The sequence below is a fragment of the Giraffa tippelskirchi genome, chromosome 11 (genome assembly GCF_054371585.1).
Source record: "Giraffa tippelskirchi isolate mGirTip1 chromosome 11, T2T-mGirTip1v1.2.pri, whole genome shotgun sequence".
Lineage (NCBI taxonomy): Eukaryota > Metazoa > Chordata > Mammalia > Artiodactyla > Giraffidae > Giraffa > Giraffa tippelskirchi.
In genome coordinates this window covers 33306135-33326280 of record NC_137285.1, presented here as the reverse complement: position 1 = coordinate 33326280, position 20146 = coordinate 33306135, and the positions used below count along the sequence as shown (strand labels likewise).

The window sequence follows — 20146 nt, the reverse complement described above, 5'->3', positions numbered from 1 at the left end:
GCAATGAAGAAAAATTAACCTTTCAGGGAAAAAAAAAACTAAAACTAAAAATGCTATTTACTTCTGTCTTCGAAACCAAAGGAAGACACTCAGTTTTGAGAGAGGAAAGTCTATTAGGCACTCAACAGTTTAGGATATTTAATTTGGTAACCACATGTAGGAAGAGTTTAAAAGAAGTAAAATAAAGGCACGAAAGTACATTAAAAGGCTCGTACAGAACAATGGCTGTGAAGCAGAGACAATAGAACAAATGTGGAGGTATGAGAAATCAGAAGGAAAAGCAAAGAATTTGGTGCAAAATGGGATAAAAGAGCTTAAATGTAGTAATCTTTTCTTTAAAGAACTATGAAAGTGTTAAAATCAATTAATGGTGAATATTTGAAAAAAAATCCCTTTGATTAAACTTGCTTCAATCTATTATTTTCAATTTATTAAAGGAAAAAAATAAAATGTAATGAAACCTAAGATTTCTAACAGCAAAAATATTTCAAATGATATATTTTGGAGTTTTCTGTCGTATGTTTCCAACTCTGTTCTATAGGAGGGGAGTTTTTTACATATCATTTACTCCTCAATAAAGCTATGAAGGAAGGAAGGAAAAGGGAGGAACAAAGAAAAAGAAACAAATTTAATAATTTGCATCATATGTATGCTTGTTTTTATATTTATTATTAAAGCAGTAACATTTTTATAATATAGAAGCTAACAATATGCAAATTTATTTTATATTTTAAGCAGAAATTGTTCAAGAAAAAATGTTTTCCATTTTTTCCTTTTTAGAGACAGAAGTTTCTACATTGAAATAAGCAAACAGAATTCTAATTTGTTTGATAATACACTAATATTAAGGTTTAAAATAAAGAGACTATGCAAATAAATGCCAAAGATTTATTTCGTCTCTGATCCTGTTAAGGACATGCTTGGCCTAGATCTAAACACAATGTTCTGTTTAGGTGATAACCCTGGCCAGTGGGAATGTACCACACCACACCATCCACACCCAGCCTGTGGGGAAGCAGTTTGACAGGGTGGACGATTTCTTCATTCCCACCACCACACTCCTCATCACACACATAAGGTGAGTGATCAGATGAGCATCAACTTTTAGATTTCTCTCTAATTTTGATAGAAAGTCCTGGGGAAGCACCGAAAGAAAAATCCTGGTATACAACAAATACACACATAATTGCACTTTGATTAACTTTGTTTCACCTGCTTGATGAACTTTTGCTTATCAACATTAGTGATGAATTTTCTGTCTTCTCATCCTTCCTATGTATATTGGAGAAGTGAATTTATAAAGGTATGGTTGCATTTTTAAATCAGTTTTACATTTAATATTTTTGCAAATTGTCTTTAAGTTCTTCTGATTGGGTTTTTGCAAGATGCTAAAATTTGAACTTGGTTGAGTTCATCTCAGAGAAGAGAACCACTCTCAGCAAAATCCATTCAACTTATTATAATAACATTCTTGTATCATTTTGCCCATAAAGAAACAAATGTAACATTGTATCAGGATGTATAGTAAGTTGAAATGAAATATTTAAAGTCTGCACTTGGAGAAAACATGTTTACTCATTCAGTCTCTCTGTATATTCACAAGAAGTAAAAAATACTTCCAATGACATCACTTTAGAGTATCACAGAAATGGTTTAAATGTTTAAAGTGGGAGACTGGATATTTACAATTTCTAAAACTACATATTTTATTGATTTATTGAAAAAATGTAAAGTATTACTTAGCAATATTAGTGAATCTGAACCAAACTAATATTGTATTATCTTTTTCAAGGGAATTTGGTTGAGGGGAGACTGCATCACATATTTTATATGAGCCATTATTTGACCTTTGTGTATATTTGTTCCCCTTGAATTAAAGTGAAAATTATCTTGTCTAAAAGTTGGAGTTTAAGAATTCTGAAACAGTGCAAAATTCAACAAGCAAAAATAAAAAGGGAAATTCATAAATAACAGTTGTGGCTCACAGTCCAGGTTTTATGTAGAAACTGTTCTTTGGGCAGCCAAGTGTATGTTTAAAAGAGTTTAATATATTTGTCAAGCAATTGTTTATTATTTTCAGAATGCCTATTATGTACTCAGCAATAAAGTGATTATAATGTGCTTCACATTTATTAACTGTTTTCATGGAAAAAAAGTAGAACTCAATGAAAATTCAGCATATTTGAAAAGTATTTGCATAAAGTAATAATCTTTAGGTCTGACTGCAAGCACTGGAAGAATTCAGACTGAAGAAATCAGCATAGAAACTGAAAATGGGACCACCTGCTGAGATACCCAAAAAAATGTAATGTTTTCACCTTATATGATGAGGGCAAAATTTTATTTAATTGACATGGAGTGTTATGTGTGATAAATATCCTTTGGCTATCTTCAAGTTGCTGATAAATTTTTACTAGTAAATCATTTAATATGTAGCATTTACTTTTATTTATCTCATTATCCTATTCCCTATTATTGTGTTTAATATACTGTTATCAACTTTGCTTACTTTTTTAAAGTGCACTATTAATACAATTATTTGAGTCAAAATTCCTATCTATAACACTACTATGGTTAATAGTATATCATTTGGGATATTTTTTCCCTATAGCAAGTAAGTTATAAAATAGCTGCCAGAGTTAGGAGTTTAACTTTGTCTGGATGCAATAAACACCATGTGTGATTCTGTGTTTGTATGTATAATTGATATGCTCTCAGAACATAATATCTTTTTAGGGTCAGAATGATGACTACATAGCTGAAATCAGAGCTAATAATTATTGGAAGATTATGCAAATAAGGTTAACATATGTAAAGTAAAATTTTTTGGTTATTTCTATATTTTATAAGAAACACTGAAAAATACGCTTGAGGATATTTCTAAGTTCCTTTATTTCTTTTATACATATATACTCAAATACATAGATGTTTTGCCAATACTTGTAAGAATTCTAAATTAAATTATAGCAATTCTACCAGCATATGCATGCATATTTAGTCGTTCAGTTGTGTCCGACTCTTTGTGACCTCATGGACGGTAGCCCACCAGGCTCCTCTGTCCATGGGATTCTCCAGGCAAGAATAACAGAGTGGGTAGCCATCCTCTTCTTCAGGGGATATTCCTGACCCAGAGATCAAACCCAGGTGTCCTGCATTCCAGGAGCCACCAGCTCCTGAGTCATCATGAAGCTCCACCAGTATATAGAGTCCCATTTTAAGAAATGTGAATAATCATCATAATTCCTATTACATTCACAGTAATTATCACTATTACTAAAGTGAAGAGGAAGAGTAAAATTTAGCATGTGTTTCCAAAAATAAACTGTTAAATATGTAAAGAATTTTTAACATAATGAGGATTTATTCCATACAGGAGAACCTGAGGGATAAAGTCTTTTCTCCTAGCAATTCATGAAACATTTTATCCTACCCAAATGTGGCTTGTGTTATGAGATTGCTCTTTTTATGAATTGTATTTTTCAGAATTGAGACTATTCTCTGACTATTGTGTTTGGTGTAAATTCTAGGCCAGACAGAAGGTCTGACACATAATATGTATTTAGTTAATATTAGTTTTCTTCCTCTGACCCTTCATTGTTACCGAACTCAGGTCTGGTTGCTCACTACTCAAAATCCATTAAAGAAGCCAGATTGGTGGAAAGGAAAGTTTGCTTTATTTTGGATGCTAGCAGGTAACCAGGGGAGAGGGTGGATGCCTGTCCAAAGACCAATTCCCTTGCCCAAACTTGACAATCAGGGGGCAAGAACTTTTATAGACAGAGGGGGTGGAGTACAAGCAGAAACAGCATCATCAGCTCTGATAGTCATCTTGATATTGGTCATTGGTGGTCTAACCAGGGTCATCTTGATTGTTTTAAGTACAGTTAGTCTTTAGTTCCAGGGTCAATTTGTTCCCATTTCTTTGAGATCAGTTCTCGGAACTGTGGCAACTCATGTCATGGCTACACCAGTCTGATCATTATGTTGTTAACTTCTTCCACCTGGTGGGAGTTTCCATATCTGTAAGACAGCTCACAGATAGGGCTCCAAATATTATCTATAACCTTTGAGGAGGGCTTCCTGCATAGCTCAGTTGGTAAAGAATCTGCCAGCAATGCTGGAGACCTGGGTTCATTTCCTGGGTCGGGAAGATTCCCTGGAGAAGGAAATGGCAAGTCACTCCAGTATTCTTGCCTGGAGAATCTCATGGACAGAGGAGCCTGGCAGGCTACAGTCCAAAGCGTCGCAAGAATTGGATACGACTTTGCGGTATATTTCTTTTGAGGAGGCACTAGAGGTCCTTGACTATGCCTAATGGGTAAACTGTTATTTTTGTTCTCCTTTGATGGTTTTCTTTGTTTCTGCTTTTTTCTCACTTCTCTGATTAAACTTATTCTTTGGCTAAATCTTTTCCATAGACAAAAGGCAGGCTGAAGACACGGGGGCAAGGACCATAGGGTCCTAATCTGTTTCATCATGACACTAATTTGCTTTTCTCTCAGATAGCTACCCTCTCATTTCAAATTATTTATATTCTCCATGTCTGAAAATCTTCTGGACAAGTGTCAGGAGTTTATATCTGTTGTCGAAACCTGAACTCTGTTCACCAGTGTTAAATAGAAATGTGGAAACTAAGATTTGGATAAAGTAAAAAAGGGTAGCTTTTATTGATTTGTCAGGCAAAGGAGGCCACAGCAGGCTAATGTCCTCAAGACTGTGACCTGCCCTGGAGTGGGTAGTGAGGAGTTTTATAGTGTTCATGGACCAGGATGTGATCAGCTTGTGAATAATTGCCATATTAGTTAGCATCAATGTGAAGTTTTAAGCATTGTCAACCTTCTGTTTTCAACCAGTCTAGTGTCTATGTTCTTGTGATCAGAAGTTTTCATCTGCTGGAGTCCACTTCCAATAAAACCAACTTAGGAATGTGTGTCAGGACTTTATCTGTATTTTTCAAGAAACTGGGAGCTTGGTGATTCTGCCATGTGGCTAATTTATAGTCTAAATTGTTATGTTTCCTGGCCCAACGGCTATTCTTTGTTTCTACATCTTCACATTTCCCCTTCTCTGCTGGCTCAGATAACAATCAGTAGACAATCTGCCTGCAATACAGGAGACCTAGTTTGGGAAGATCTCCTGGAGAAGGGAATGGCTACCCACTCCAGTATATTTGCTTGGAGAATTCCATGAACAAAGGAGCCTGGCCAGCCCATCAATAGGGTCACAAAGAGTCTTAGTGACTGAGCAAGTAACACTAACTCTTGAGTCAGTGTTTAAGAGACAGAGACACAGGGACTTGTGCAAGGGTTTGTGTCCTTAGTCCTTAAAAACTGGTAGTCAGTTAATTCATATTTCTCATAAGAATAAAAATAAAGAAGTGAGTAAGTGTTACACTTGTTCCTAAATCTGACTACATAGTGTTGAGGGAGGATGGTATTTATTATGCACCTGATTTCTCAGCAGCTAACACAATATCTGACAGGTGGTGGGCTCAGCATCAAGCACACAGGAACGGTTATGTGTGTGGAAGCAGTAAGTAGCAGTAAGAAGAACTTGTGTCTCCTGACAGACCCCAGCCTGATTGTCCCAGCAACACCATTTCTCATTGGCTATTGTGAATTTAGCTTAATCCCTTTCTTTCTAGGAACAGGGACAACATAATGTGTGAATAGTAAGTTGCCCATAATAGAAATGTCAGAACTACTCATAATCTATACTGTAGCAAGGGCTGCTCTGTTTTGCTACTGTTTTGCTAAAAGTTTTTTGTTGTTTTCTCTCTGCTTGGTTTCTTCTCTTTTTTTTGTTTTGATCTATAAGTCTCAGGCTTCTTTCATCTGTAAACAAAAATCAAAGAACTTTAGAGAAAACTACTTCCTAAATCTATATTAAAAGATTGATACTAATAATCATGCAGTTTAAAAAAAAAAAAACTAAACAGTCTTCACAAAATTTGGAAAGTCATTCATTTTTTAAGACAATTTGAAGTTCTCAGCACTTTAAAAATTCTTCAGAGCCTAAAGTAGGTCTGTTTCCTGGTAGCCTGAGGAATTTGAATTTCAGGAGATTAAGTTCCATTTTTATAAAACCTGAGAATGAAATCTAGTACCACTCACTCATCCAATTCCCTAGCTGAATTCCATTCCATTCTGAGTGACATTACCCAGGCCACATACTGTTACTTCTATTCATATATTACTCTATAGCAGGAGAGCTTAGAAGAGGTTATTATTGAAAATACCTTCTTTGGGTTTCATTTGTCCATTCTTTCTCTATAAAAATCAAAAGATTAACCCGTGCCTGGACTAAACCAGACATACCAGTACTACATACAGTTGACTGAAATCAAAATGGTCTCTAAAGTGTTGTGTTCTGGCTAACTTCCTGAAAGATGAGAGAGGGCGGGTTACACTTCTGCCTCCTCTGGTAAAGTAATTCCTAAGCTTCTGAAAGGGACTGATTAACACTTTTTGACTATAAGTTTCCTTTTTAAAGGTTATTAAAACTCCATAATAGATATTTGGTTAATACACATCCCAAATATTTAGAGAAAATATAAATTATTTGACATTTAATTAATAAAACATAATTTTCTGATGTTTATTAAAGTATATTGATTTCAATTATTCCACAATTATATGCCTTTTTGCTTTCAAGTAAGAATAAAAGGGGTTTCCCTTGTAGCTCAGCTGGTAAAGAATCTGCCTGCAGTGTGGGAGACCTGGGTTCAATCTCTGGGTTGGGAAGATCCCCTGGAGAAAGGAAAGACAACCCACTCCAGTTATCTGGCCTGGAGAATTCCCATGTTCTATACAGTCCATGGGGTCCCAAATAGTCAGACACAACTGAGCGACTTTCACTTACAAATAAAACATTTCATATCTCATGTTCTGTTACTTTTTGCAAAAATAGGTCCACTGAATATTCACTAAATGACATATTTTTCATATTAATAATTCATTGTGCATTTCAGTGAACTGGCAATGTGTATTAAATAGACATTCATTTTTTTTTAGACTGGCAGTTAATAGAAGATTTTTTTTAAAACCATTTAAAATTTCAACAAGTCATTAACAAACCATGAATCATAGTTCTAAAGTTGAAAAGATTATGTACTTCTAAAAAGTGTATTTTGTAATGACCTGAAAAATATAAATTTCTTATATGAGGAATTTCAATTTGAACTCAATACAAATGTCCAGATAGATAAAAAATTAAAAGAGACTATTACATATGAAAATATGTGTGTAATTCTCAGAAGATTCAATTATGTCTATTTAATGTCATAAAATTGAAATTATAATTCATTACCTTTTTAATCAAAAGTGTAAACCAAATATTTTATTATTTTACTCATAATATCTAAGAACTAAGTTTTTGTATCTAAAGTACTAAATTATTATATCATTATATATATTTGAATTGTATGGCTTACTACTCTTAATTTTTTATGATATGGCCAATGCATGGGAATTTAATAACTTTTGTTATCAATTTTTTAATCATCCAGAAATTAAAAAGTAATTTAAAAATAAATGTATTTTTCAGAAGAATGGTTGTGTTACAATGGCTGGGTCACACATCAAATCTCAGAGAGAATGGATGTTTACATAATTGATTGTGTTTTATTTGGAGGGCCATTCTGGAGACAAAAAAGTTTAAATGTCAGTTTCTTGTTGTAGTATATGTAATTATTGCAACTTTCTGTGCAAGTGCTACTAGAATTTGTCTACAAGGAATAAAAACAATAAGTTTGACAGTAATTTATCATTTACCATGTTTTTAAAAATCTCTGAATGAAAACTGAGGGTAAAGAGAATTGACATGATAGAAGGCAAAACTAATGAAGTGGCAGAGAGTCAGGCAATGAGTGAAGGAATATTTCCACTGGATCTCCTATGAAAAATCTTAGATAATTCTTCCCAAACTGATTTTTTTTGGTAGTAGATTGGGGGGTGAAAGTGAGAACTACTAGGGGCCAGTGTAGTTCAGAGCCAAGGGCTTTGATAAAGCTTAGTGCAACACCCTGAGAAGACCAGAAAGTAAAGCTACATCAAATACAGAAATTAGTAGAATTCTTTCTTAGAAGATTGAGTTGTCATGAATAAAAAAAGAATAAAGATTACTACCAAAATATTTTTACTTAAATAAAAGGGCACAGCTAACATTTGGGCAACTTAGAGCTCTAAGTAGAAATTCTTAATATTTTCACTGACTAAAATAGTACCTTTGATACAATTGAAAACAGGTTTCAATTGATGAAAAAAGATGCATTTACAGTCTGACCCTCATAACATCTGCAAATCATACCTCTCCCATCTCTTGTCCTTTCTCAAACTGGAGAGCAGCTAGAGTTTAATCCCAACTGGTTCAAATAGGGCAATGTCAATTGGCACAGAGGATGCTCAGAGTAATACAAGAAATAAATCATTTCTGATTTATGTATCTACCCCAGGACTAGTTCTATAAAAGTCAGAAGGGAAGATAGTAACTTAGGTAACACTATTGCTATTTAAGATGTTTTTAAAGTCTTGCCTGAGCTTGAAATCATCCCTCAATACCACCATTTGAAATTACTGCCTAGAATTTCAAACTACTTCTCCTGTTTGTTTGGATTACATTTCTCTAGAAATCTACCTATAAAGTACTCCTATTTCTTGAGAGGAAAATGGAGCAGTTTAGGGGTGATTGGGTTAGGGTTAGTCTTAGAATTAATGGATATAGTTGGAAGGTGTGTGTGAGTGTGTATGTATTTCAATGAAGGATTACATGACAAACAATAAGATGAACAGAGTGTATCTGTGCATCACAGTGAGATGTAGACCCTGAAATCAACCGGCACTTACATAAAAATCTGCAAATGACAGTCCCCAAAGTTTTGTCTTCCTCTGGACTTGACCTTCTAATGAAAGCAGACAAATAAACAAATAATATTCCCTAAATTTCCTTGATACTCCTCACTTCCCTATCACATACCCCAGGAGTAAAACAGATTCCAGTGAATGTCTCAGCTTGGATAGAGAGTTGAAGAATCTTATGAAAGTGGACATCAGGGAAGGTACACTTTGTGTGGGCTGGAAAGGACAAACGTGGCAACTGGAGATACTCTTTTAGGTCACTGAAAAGTTGAATGAGTGCTTGCAAAAATATGGCGGTAAAATTCTAGGGGCTTATCCAGGGTCAGATCTGACATAATCTCTGCACAGCCAATGGCTGTGGCTCCACTCAAGGGATGAAAAAAAATTAAATAACAAGGAGCAGGCACCATTCTGGTAGTCTGGAGAGAGGTCTATAGCACTCTTTTTCTTTATGAATTATAGCAAGAAGATGATTAAGAAAGGATTGGTTTTGATATATGTTTCCTTAAAGCTTCTCCAAGGGAAAAATAAACATTCTGTGAAAGTTAAAGTATATCATTCTTCCTCATATTTTATCAAATTTGTTAAAGCAAAATTATATATATTTGGCTGGCCATATATCAAGAGAACTCTATACTTGTGACTTGATTCATGGACAGGCCAGGTGTATGGAGATACAGTTTTAGCACTAAAATTGTCTGGTTATATTGAAATCCAAATACATCAGAAACTGAAAATATCAGTTGTTTCATGCCTTTTTAGGAAAAGTATACCATCAGGATGATGAGCAGCAGTTAAAATTGTTTCCAAAAAATGGTTCTTAGATAAAGATCTTGCAAAATCACAGTTCAGTGAGGTTCAATTTTTCTATTGCTCCCTTGCTTCTTATATGCTAATTCCTCCCACAAAAACAAACTAACAAACAGAAAGTATTACAGATTGTCAGGAGCTGGAACTTTTTCTATCTAGCTCTGCTTTTAGAGAATATCTGAAACACTCAGAAATCCTGAAATCATGACCTTTGCTTTCTTAGCTTCTCTGAGCTGCTTCTTGCTTCCCTGTCTGCTCTACGAAAACACAAACTCTAGATTGTCAGGACTTCTTAAATTCTTAGATTCCCAGGACCTAGTGCACTATCATCTTTATACACACACAAAAAAGACAGTCATAAATTGTTTATTAAACAAATATGTACTTTAAATACCTCATATCCCAGGTAACTCAGTGGTAAAGAATCCACCTGCCAATGCAGGAGATGCAGGTTCAATCCCTGGGTTGAGGAGATCCCCTGGAGGAGGAAATAGTAGCCCACTCCCATATTCTCCCCTGGGAAGTCCCATGGACAGAGGAGCCTGATGGGCTGCAGCTTCTGGGATCATAAGAGTCAGACACGACTGAGCGCACACACACATACGTGCAATTCATTGTTGGCATACGCTCCAGGATTCTTACTAGGATTCAAAGTTTCTTCTACTCAAACATGTGATAACTTTCTTCGCCTTATTTCTAAAGGAGTAAACACACTACTGGTTCACTGGATTTGGTTTTATTTTAAACAGTACTTCCCACCTTCTTTGGCATATTGGTAAACCCACACATGGAGCATAAATTGCCTAAGAAAGAAAATTACTGAGTGCATGCAGCCTAGTGTTGTGTGTGTTTTGTGTGTGTGTCTGTTCAGTTAGCTATCTTCATTATTTCTTGAGTGAGATAATGTTATCTGATCCCCTACTTGGTCTCTGCCCCTTATTAACAGGCTCTAGCTGAATCTTGTAAGGAAAGAGCCCAAGATAGATGAACCAAATAGACCAGCCCCTGTTTGACAGAATATTCACTTAGGTTACTATCCTTTATTAGTATGTAATGTAATATTTATCCCTTATTAGTATATGTAATATTTTTGTCATATGGGAAACAAGTGAAAGTGAAAGTTACTCAGTTGTGTCCAACTCTTTGCAATGCCATGGATTATACAATCCATGGAATTCTCCAGGCCAGAATACTAGAGTGGTTAGCTTTTCCCTGCTCCAGGGGATCTTCCCAACCCAGGGATCAAACTCCGGTCTCCCACATTGCAGATGAATTCTGTACCAGCTGAGCCACAAGGGAACCCCAGGTTGGATTTAAAAGCAAGGTATATTTGAAATTTAAGTAGTTCATTATTTTTCAAAAGGAAAGGTTTTATACAGTTATGATTAGCAGACTCCAAGCTCTAGATTTTAATAAAGCCTCTGACTAGATTCATTCTACAGCATTTTTTACTGAAGAAATCAATGGAGCACTAATAACATGTAATTTAGAAACACTCCGCATCACAGATCTGCCTCTCAAGTTTTACTATGCAAAGTAAAATAGCTCTTGCTTCTTCCCTCAGAGGTCCTTATGCTAACTCATCAAAGTGATCCGTAAAACACAGGGCAGTCCAGCTGCGGTGTATACGTAGCACAATTCCACGTACTTTTCCCCTCTGTCCCATATGATTTGAGGTTTTGCTGGAAATGGTAAAACAAACTTACTTTACCCTAAACAAGTAAACAATAGGTGGTCTGGATTTCTTGGATTTCTTTGTTTGACAGTTAAAACAGACTCAGGTAACAGTTAAGATACATGAAGAAATACATCACAAGTTATGATACAATGCAATACTTCACAAGATGAGGACAGAGCTCACCCTGAGAACTTAAGAAATTTCTTATGTAAATCTAGTGTGCACATCGCCAGGACTTATTTCATATGTAAATGCAATAGATTAGAATACAATATTTTGAATGAAGCAAATAAAGCATTAACTAGTTCTTATAAAATGTGTATAGAAAACAATATTGAGGTTTTTAATTCTATTTTTAAAGGGATTTATTATTTTTCTGTTGAAGCAAAATGATATATTTTACCATAGCATCTAATTTTATGGATTCATGAAGTTTTACTTGAAGAAATATCTTTTTTAGATGTTAAAACTTTAAATACAAGTATCATATAAAAAAAAAAACTACCTTTTGAATGAAAGACTCCAACTGTGGCTCAAAAAGCAATGCTATTAAAAAATAATTGTATCTTTAAGAGCACAAGCATAAATTAATGATAGTCAGTAGAACGTTTTAGAAAGTTTCTGGGAATGTTGCTAAAATGTTTATTTCATATATAAATCACATTTTTCTCTCTTTTTTTTGCCATATAAGCAAAATTATTTTAAATGTAAAATTGGTGGTAGTGGTAGGGGTTCTCTAGAGGGACAATACTGGGTGCACTGATATTATCTTTACAATAATTTGAGGCTGTAAAAACTATTTGCAAGAGTTTTTTTAAGCTATGTAAAAGCTATTCCCTGTGAACTCACTTTAACATTTTGTACCCACTTAATTTTGTTTTAAATCTGTAACTGTAGCCTGTCTATGGTTACCTGTGTAGGAGGAAGAAATTGACTAGTGAGTCAATCAAAGAATATATAGATAAATAGATTCCTTTTTTCCTTCAAATTAAAGATGCTCACTTGTTAACATTAACTTGTTATGTTTTAGTGTTGTATTTCTTGAAAAAAAATCATTCAGCAAGATGTCAGTTTTTAAAGTTCTTTGAGATGTGATTCAAGCAGGAACTGAAGGACATGAAAAGGATGCCAGAAAGCCCTAAAGTTTAACTATAACAAAAGAACCTACCAAATTAGTTGATGGAATAATCTTCTATTAAATCTAATCTGTCATCAGCCATGAGTAGACATATTCACATAACCACGTGATTACATGAAGAATGGGCGGTCACAAACATCAACGGCAAGGGTTTTATTCTTCAGTGTCTACACCCACGTGGTGTAGGGTATACAGGGCTCACAGATGAATAAAAACAGCTTCAGGGGAAATAAAAATAATACTTGCCTTAAGTGACTCTTAAAACTGTTGACTTTAGTATGCATAATATTTCATCTGTATTTACTGAACTTTTTTCTATACTATGGAAACATAACCTTTTTTGCCTTTTTTATTTTGAGAGGGGAATAGGTAATGAAATATGTAGATTTATATTCTACATTGACATCTGATTTTCAAGAAAACAAATATAAAATTGTAGTAATTTTTTGCCATGATGCAGAAGGTTTTTATATTTATGTAATTTTTGAAATGTAAATATAGTTGTTAGTGTCTTTGTAACAAAAGGGAATCAGAGTTGGCGTATGCTATGAAAGTAGCTGCTGATTTATGTAACTAAGCCAAGAAAATGCTAAAAAATCTAGGCTTTTTTCCTTAATAATATAAATCAAAATTATTCATCAATTTTAGTTAAAGGAAACATTGCTTTTGTTTAATTAAAGTATATGTTGTTTAAATCCTGCTTTAAAACTTTGTTCAATTTATATCAAATTAACAGAATGTTTTGAACTCTGAATAATTTTTAATTAAAGAAAATGGACAAAACTCATTTAATTGATACCTGAAAATAATTTGAACATAAATGATTAGTTTATATAAAAATGATTTTGAGAAATGTTTCAATAGATCATAGATACATGTATCTTTGTTGCTGTTGTTCAGTTGCTAGGTGTCTGACTCTTTGTGATCCCATGAACTGCAGCACACGTATCTTAATATTGACTAAATATGCCTTCCTGATTTTGTGTTAACTTAATTTGCTTGTCATTTTTTAACATTAAAAAACCTCTACTTCCATCCAAATTTTTATTTGCAATGAGAAGTAAAGAGATCTAATTCAAAGAGATTTGTTTGGACACAAAGACTTTTTAATAAACAGAAGTAGAGTATAATACAAACCATTTAGCAACAGTCATTTGAGATATACATTGTTTCCATAACTTAATATTTTATGTTTTTTGAATAAATAAATATGCTGCATGGATATCATCATTATCAGCGACCTCATGAAAATAGTTACATTAACATATTTAATACATTTGTTATATTCTGAATCCAATCTATGCCTTACAAACATGAAATTAAGATATGCTGATAATCCTTTTGGTACTTCTTCTATCCCTTATCTAATTTCAAAGTGATCCATTTTTACCATCTTTTAAAATTTGAAAACACTTTTGGAACCACTATAGCATTTGAATTTATAGGAAAGAGATAAATTATATTTATTCTGACTTATAAAGCCATTATTAAAATTGTAAATTCATCAGAGAAACAGTTTTTGTTACTGTATTTATACAAGTGAAATACAAAATATCTTAATTTTTTTAATGTAAGTCTTTAAGGTAAATAACTTAAAGATATTCAGACTTTTTATTATGATAAACTCCAGATGATTTCCTAAGGCATGCACTGAAATGAATTCAAATTTTAGCAAAAAATAAAGGAACAACAATGTTAAGGACAAGTGGACCAGACATTTGAGAAATTTTCTGGAAATGCAGGAAATCCACTACCATTTATTCATGTTGTTTAACAGTTTCATCAGTAATGTCTAACTTTCCTATTGTCTTATGTACAAGAATCCTTTAAAGTGGTTCCTTATATTTTTTTTTATTTTAATATAGAAGTTACAGTATAATTTTCGGGATTCGGCTGAGTTGCTGCATCATGTACACCTCCTCAGGTTGTATGGCTTAGGTGTAGTTTTGTTCTTATCACTATAGTTATTGTCTAATATCTTAATAGTAATTAACAAACACTGAGCACTTACTACAAACCAGACAATGAAGTAAGAATATTTATGCACTCCCTCATTTGAAATTAGCAGCTCCATAAACTTTAATCCCTATTCTACATATGGTGAATCACTTAACTAATAAACTCTGTTCTGTCTAAATTCAGTGCCTTAGCACTCAATACATTATAGAACTCAAGTCCTTTATTCACTTTCCAAGTAAAATCTAGCTAACGTGCTCTGCAAATTATCTTAATGTCACCTATAAAACATCCCCGTCTCTCACTTCTGTGTACCTCTGCTACAACAAAGCTCAGCTCCACAGACCCTGCACTTGTCTTTGTTCTTTGCTCTTGTCTGACATTGTAATATCTGTTTATTAACATATTTTTCTGTCTCTAGACCCAGCCCTAAGTTGATCCCTCTCACCTTGCTAATGAAATTACTACCCCTTTACTATTTCTCCATATTTATTTTCTCCATACTTCAATTCACCAGAGAACCACTAGACTCTTCTTCCTAACTTTAGAACTTTGGTGATACAACTCTGCATTGGAAGGAAAATGCAACCTTAACATATTTTCTATTGCATATAGTTCAAGTTCAAAGCGTGTTGAAGCCAGACTTCCCTGGTGGTCCAGTGGTTAAGACTTCATGCTTCCTCTGCAGAGGGCACTATCTTAGAATGTAAGACATTATAGTACTCTGGGTTTGCTCCCCTGTCAAGGAAGTTCACTTTCCACAAGGTGTGGCCAATGATAATAATAACAGCAATAACGAACAATGTTGAATCTATTGCCTTCAGCAGGCTTAACTCCTAAGACTGAACTGCACACATGCTATGGTCCAGTTAAGGGAACCTGAGTAGCCCCTATCCAGACTGACTAACAATTTTTCAATTTTAGATGGGATGAAAGTGAGAGGAATTCAGTAGAAAACATAATTCGAGTGTTTCTCTTTTCCGAGGATCATGATACATGATGCTCTTTTCCCTCTCATGATGCTGTAGCTCCCAGTTAGCCCCACTATCATTGACGGTAAAAAACTCACACACTCATAACCATTCTGCAACCATTCTCTCTTTCACATCCAGTATAATATTTAATTAATTACATAAGATATTCAATACTTTATTATAAAATAGGCTTTGTGTTAGATGATTTTGCCCAATTGTGGTCAAGCTTAAGTGTCCTGAATCCTTTTAAGTTCAGCTGGCTCAGACGATAAAGAATCTGCCTGCAATGCAGAAGACCTAGGTTCGATCTCTTGGTCAAGAAGGTCCCCAGGAGAAGGGAATGGCTACTCACTCCAATATTCTTGTCTGGGGAATCTTGCCTGGATGACCGTGAACAGGGGAGCCTTGTGGGCCACAGTCCATGAGATTGTAAAGAGTAGGGCATGACTAAGCAACTAACACTTTCCTTCACACAGAGTAAGCTATACTTTTTGGTAGGTTAGGGCTATTCAATTCATTTTGACTTGTGGTACTTACTTCCTTAACCACATTGTAGGTTAAAAGAATCTGTACTTTACAGTTTCCATGTAACTATTCATGTTGTCTAAAATGCTCTTTCTCATCCTGATTTGTATCCTCTTAATTTATATCAGTCTCCTGGCCAAACTCAAACACTCTCTAATTCATGCAACTTTTTCTATTCCTTTGTCATTTATGATGTCATTCTCCTCAGAATTTACTTCCTGTTTTTTTTTCCCCCATGGTGGCATTTGTTTTTATTAGAATACCTCATATGGTAAGAGCTTTCCTAAGCCAGCACAGAGACTGGGTAGTCTCCTAGGGTCCCCCAGCTTTCATCTTATCTTCCACTCTCTTCTGAGACTGGAGAGCAGGGGATGGAGGTGGTGTCAGGCAGTCTCCAAAGTGTCTGCTCCTGGACCCCTGAAAGAGTTCACACTATAGGGCCTAAGGATCGAGGTAGTTTTTGAAGTCATTCCTGTTTGTATTTGCTTCATGATGGAACCAAGGAGGCTCTCACAGATCTCCCACGTGATCCTTCACTCTGGTTGAGAGCAGAGCAGGACCCAGAAGAAGGTGGACAAGGTTTAAGGGAGAAGAGATGGCATTGAGATACCCTTGGGAGTCTAGAAAGCACCTGGATTTCTGGGGAAGGAAGGGTCATGGACGCCCCACTCAGTTATTTTTTGGTTTGGGAGATGTCATATTTCCTCTTGCTGGAGGACCATGACTGCAGGGGGATGCCCATTGAAGGGACAGTCATGACCCAGAAGGCTACCCAGTCCAGGAAATGGGGGGAAAATCTCCAATTCAACTCATGGTGAGCCAGGATTCCTCCCCGTTCAGGTGCACTGATAAAGTCCATCACTATGGGCCTATCTTCTTGGGCCAGGTAAGGAATAGTTGCTGAGGTGAAACTGAAATAACCAGCCTTGAGAAGATGCAGGGCCACGATATGAGAGACATTGTTAGCAGGAGTAACCCGGTCCCATTTAATGTTGATTATTCCCAAGATAATGCTGAAGTCTTCTGAAAGGAAGGAATCGTCAGGCAAGTCCACATCTTACGTAGCGCTTGCGCCAACACTGTAGGTGTTGTACTGAAAGGTCAGGTCTCCCCTTCCACAGCACATCTGTTCAACAGTGATTTCAAGGCCAAAGCCTGGCTACTTTGTCTGCTTGTGTGGCAGCAAATAGAACCAACACCACAAACTCCAGCAGCCTCAGCATGCACACTCCACCCCCAATCCCCCCAGACTTTTGGGAGCTGCCAAAATCACAAGCAGAATGTACTTCTTGTTAAAGGCATTCAGCCTCACAGCAAGTTTATTTATTTATTTCATGTGATTGTATTAAGCTTCACCTATTCATATGATGGACACTATTCTATGCTCCAATAGGAAACTGAGGCTAGATTTTGTTTCATTTATACATATGTATGGAACTAGAGTTAATAAAAGTTAAATTGTCTTAAAAGTTTTATTGGAATGTAGTTGATTTATGATGCTTTGTTAGTTTCAGGTGTTCAGAAAGTGATTCACTTATATGTATACATGTTTCTATTCATTTTCAGATTCTTTATATATATAAGGTATCACCAAATATTGAGTAGATTTCCCTGTGCTAATCAGTAGATCCTTGTTAATTATCTGTTTTTATATAGTAGTGTGTGTGTGCATTCCAAGCTCCTACTTTATCCCTCCTTTCCCCATGTTTCCCCTTTGGTAACCATATTTTTTTTTTCAAATCTGTGATTCTGTTTCTGTTTTGTAAATATGCTTATGTATTATTTTTTTTTAATTGTTTTAAAAAGAACTCATACTTTGAAACTGTAAGAACATAGATTCAAACTTAGTGACTCACACTTACTGCAGAGTGAGTCTAAGCGCATCAGTTTGCTAGAGGCTCTTCCTGCCCTCCTTTTGGGTCTCAATTTTGCATAAGTTTCTTCACTTACTAACTGGTCAGGTGAAGCACCTGACAGAGGTTTAGACCAATACATTCCCGAATTCTCTCTGGCCACAAGAATTAATTCAAACATGGGCATGTAACCCACTCAGAACCCATCCATTTTGCTGGGGCTTTTGAGAAAGAGACTTCTGATTTTTGTGTACATTTGTCTAGAAGATCTAGAGCTACAATAGCTATTATTACACCACACAAAGCTTAGACCTGAAACCATGAGAGAAGATGCAGAACCAATAGATCAAGGGGAAAAAAATGAGTTATGATTACATTACTGTAGAGCAAATGTCAGCTATATTTGAGCTCATTCCAGAATTTCCTCTATGAGAGCTCTCCTTTTTTGTTTTCATTTAAAATATTTGTATTGGATATCCTATTATTTAAAAATGAAAGACTAATATTGGGTTTCCTTATGTCTAAAATACACATATTACCTGCTTCACACTATTTTGTTGATTGTAGGATTTTACATAGTTCCTGGCACATAGTAAGTGATAAACAAATGCTGTTTCTTTTTCCCTTGGGATGATGAATTTTTTTTCTTTTGTCATATTATCTCCTAAAGTAGTTACATTAATGAGCACTCAGTAAATATTTGTTAAAAAATGTTGCACTTAGTAATGTTTCTCTGAATGTCTATCTGGCATGAAGATTCCTCATAAAAGAAAAAAATATGCCCAGTTTGTAGTTTGCTGAAAACTTCCCCATGGCCTTAGGTGCTGTGGGGGAAGAGAGTAACCACCTATCAGTTACTTGTATAACATTGTATGCAGACAGCTCAGTTGAAGATTTTTTGATTACTTGAGTCAACTCAAGGGTAACACCAAACCTATAAGATTGCCATCTAAGACTTTTTCTCAGAGTTCCTTAGATTATGGCAGTTATAAATGGGGCGATTCACTTAGTCTGGGCATCCATCTCTACAGCTTGCACAAATCCACATCTTCTCTAAGTGCTAAGAAGAGAAAACTCACTAGGACCTTTCTTAAAGGGAAGCCTTCATGCCATTTAGGATTTGACTAAAATATGTGAGTGAAGAAACCTTGAAGGCGGGACATATTGTCATTCTTCTAAGGTCTAAAGAATTTTTTTTGCTTTCTTCTCTCTCAGGTAGATTTCATTATAAATCTCCTAGATTGTTTGTTTGAGATTTATGTCTTTCATGCCACTCCGAAAATGCTCTAAAGACATTTACGCAATAAATTTTGTGGTTCAAAGCATGCATATTGGAGTTGATATTTCATTAGAAATATCATTAATTAGAAATATTTCATTGATATTTCATTAGACTCCTCAGTTTTAATTTAGCATCAATGTAGTGTACAGCAATGTTGAATAACTGATAAGATTTATAAGTAAATTAGAACATGCCTACTCTATGACTAATATTTTTCAATAAAGAGTAATTCTTTTTTTTTTTAAGATGGAATTTATCAAATTGTAAAACAATGAAGAACAAAGTCTTCTGCAGTTGACATTTAGTATATTTAGTAATTGACTTATAAAACTCAGGAAGACTTGTTTATTTGTTCATTTTAATATTGGTGCTGTAGAGAGAGTAAATCATACTCTTTAGCAAACAGGAAATAGAGGCTCGAAACCAAGAATAGTTTGTTGTTTTTTGTTTTTGTGGGGTTTTTTGCTTTTTTGGTTTTCTGTCAGTCATGAGCAATGATGCTTCACACAACTGCTGTGAGCTCTGTTGAGAGTCTTATCTTTGGCCAAAAAACTTTAGAGGAAAAATATTCTGTAACAAAGATCACATGGAAGAATTTTAGAAAAATACTTGTCAAATGGATTACTGGAGAATTTTTGAAATGTCACTATCAAAGTAGTCAAGGTAAATCTTCATGCTTATTATGTAATGACTACCAAGCAGGCAAAGGCTTGAACATTCTCAAAATATATTACTCAGTTGACTAGGAATATCAGTATGTCCCCCAAACAAGTTAAAATAAATAAGCTCTCACGGCTATTTCAGTTATGATCAATATACACCACTGTAAATGTCAATCCTATAATGTAAGACATCACAGACCCTTTAAAATAAATCACTATTATTGGTTGAAATTGGAGAAGGAAATGGCAACCCACTCCAATGTTCTTGCTGGAGACTCCCAGGGATGGGGGAGCCTGGTGGGCTGCCGTCTATGGGGTCGCACAGAGTCGGACACAACTGAAGCGACCTAGCAGCAGAAGCAGTGATTGAAATCACAGCCATGATAGAGACTTTCATTTCTTCAAGGCTGAAA

General features: G+C 35.0%; 1 protein-coding gene and 1 pseudogene across 5 annotated transcripts in view; one reads left to right on the top strand and one right to left on the bottom strand.

Annotated features, from left to right (window-relative positions):
- Positions 1 to 20146, top strand: part of FSTL5 (follistatin like 5) — a 780511-nt gene that overhangs the window by 737804 nt on the left and 22561 nt on the right. For all 5 annotated transcript variants that reach the window (XM_081538294.1, XM_081538299.1, XM_081538297.1 and 2 more), the window contains one exon: positions 954 to 1078. In XM_081538294.1, coding sequence (XP_081394420.1) covers positions 954 to 1078 — 125 coding nt within the window. The remainder of the gene's footprint in view (positions 1 to 953; positions 1079 to 20146) is intronic.
- Positions 16610 to 17159, bottom strand: LOC145526354 (translocon-associated protein subunit beta pseudogene; annotated as a pseudogene).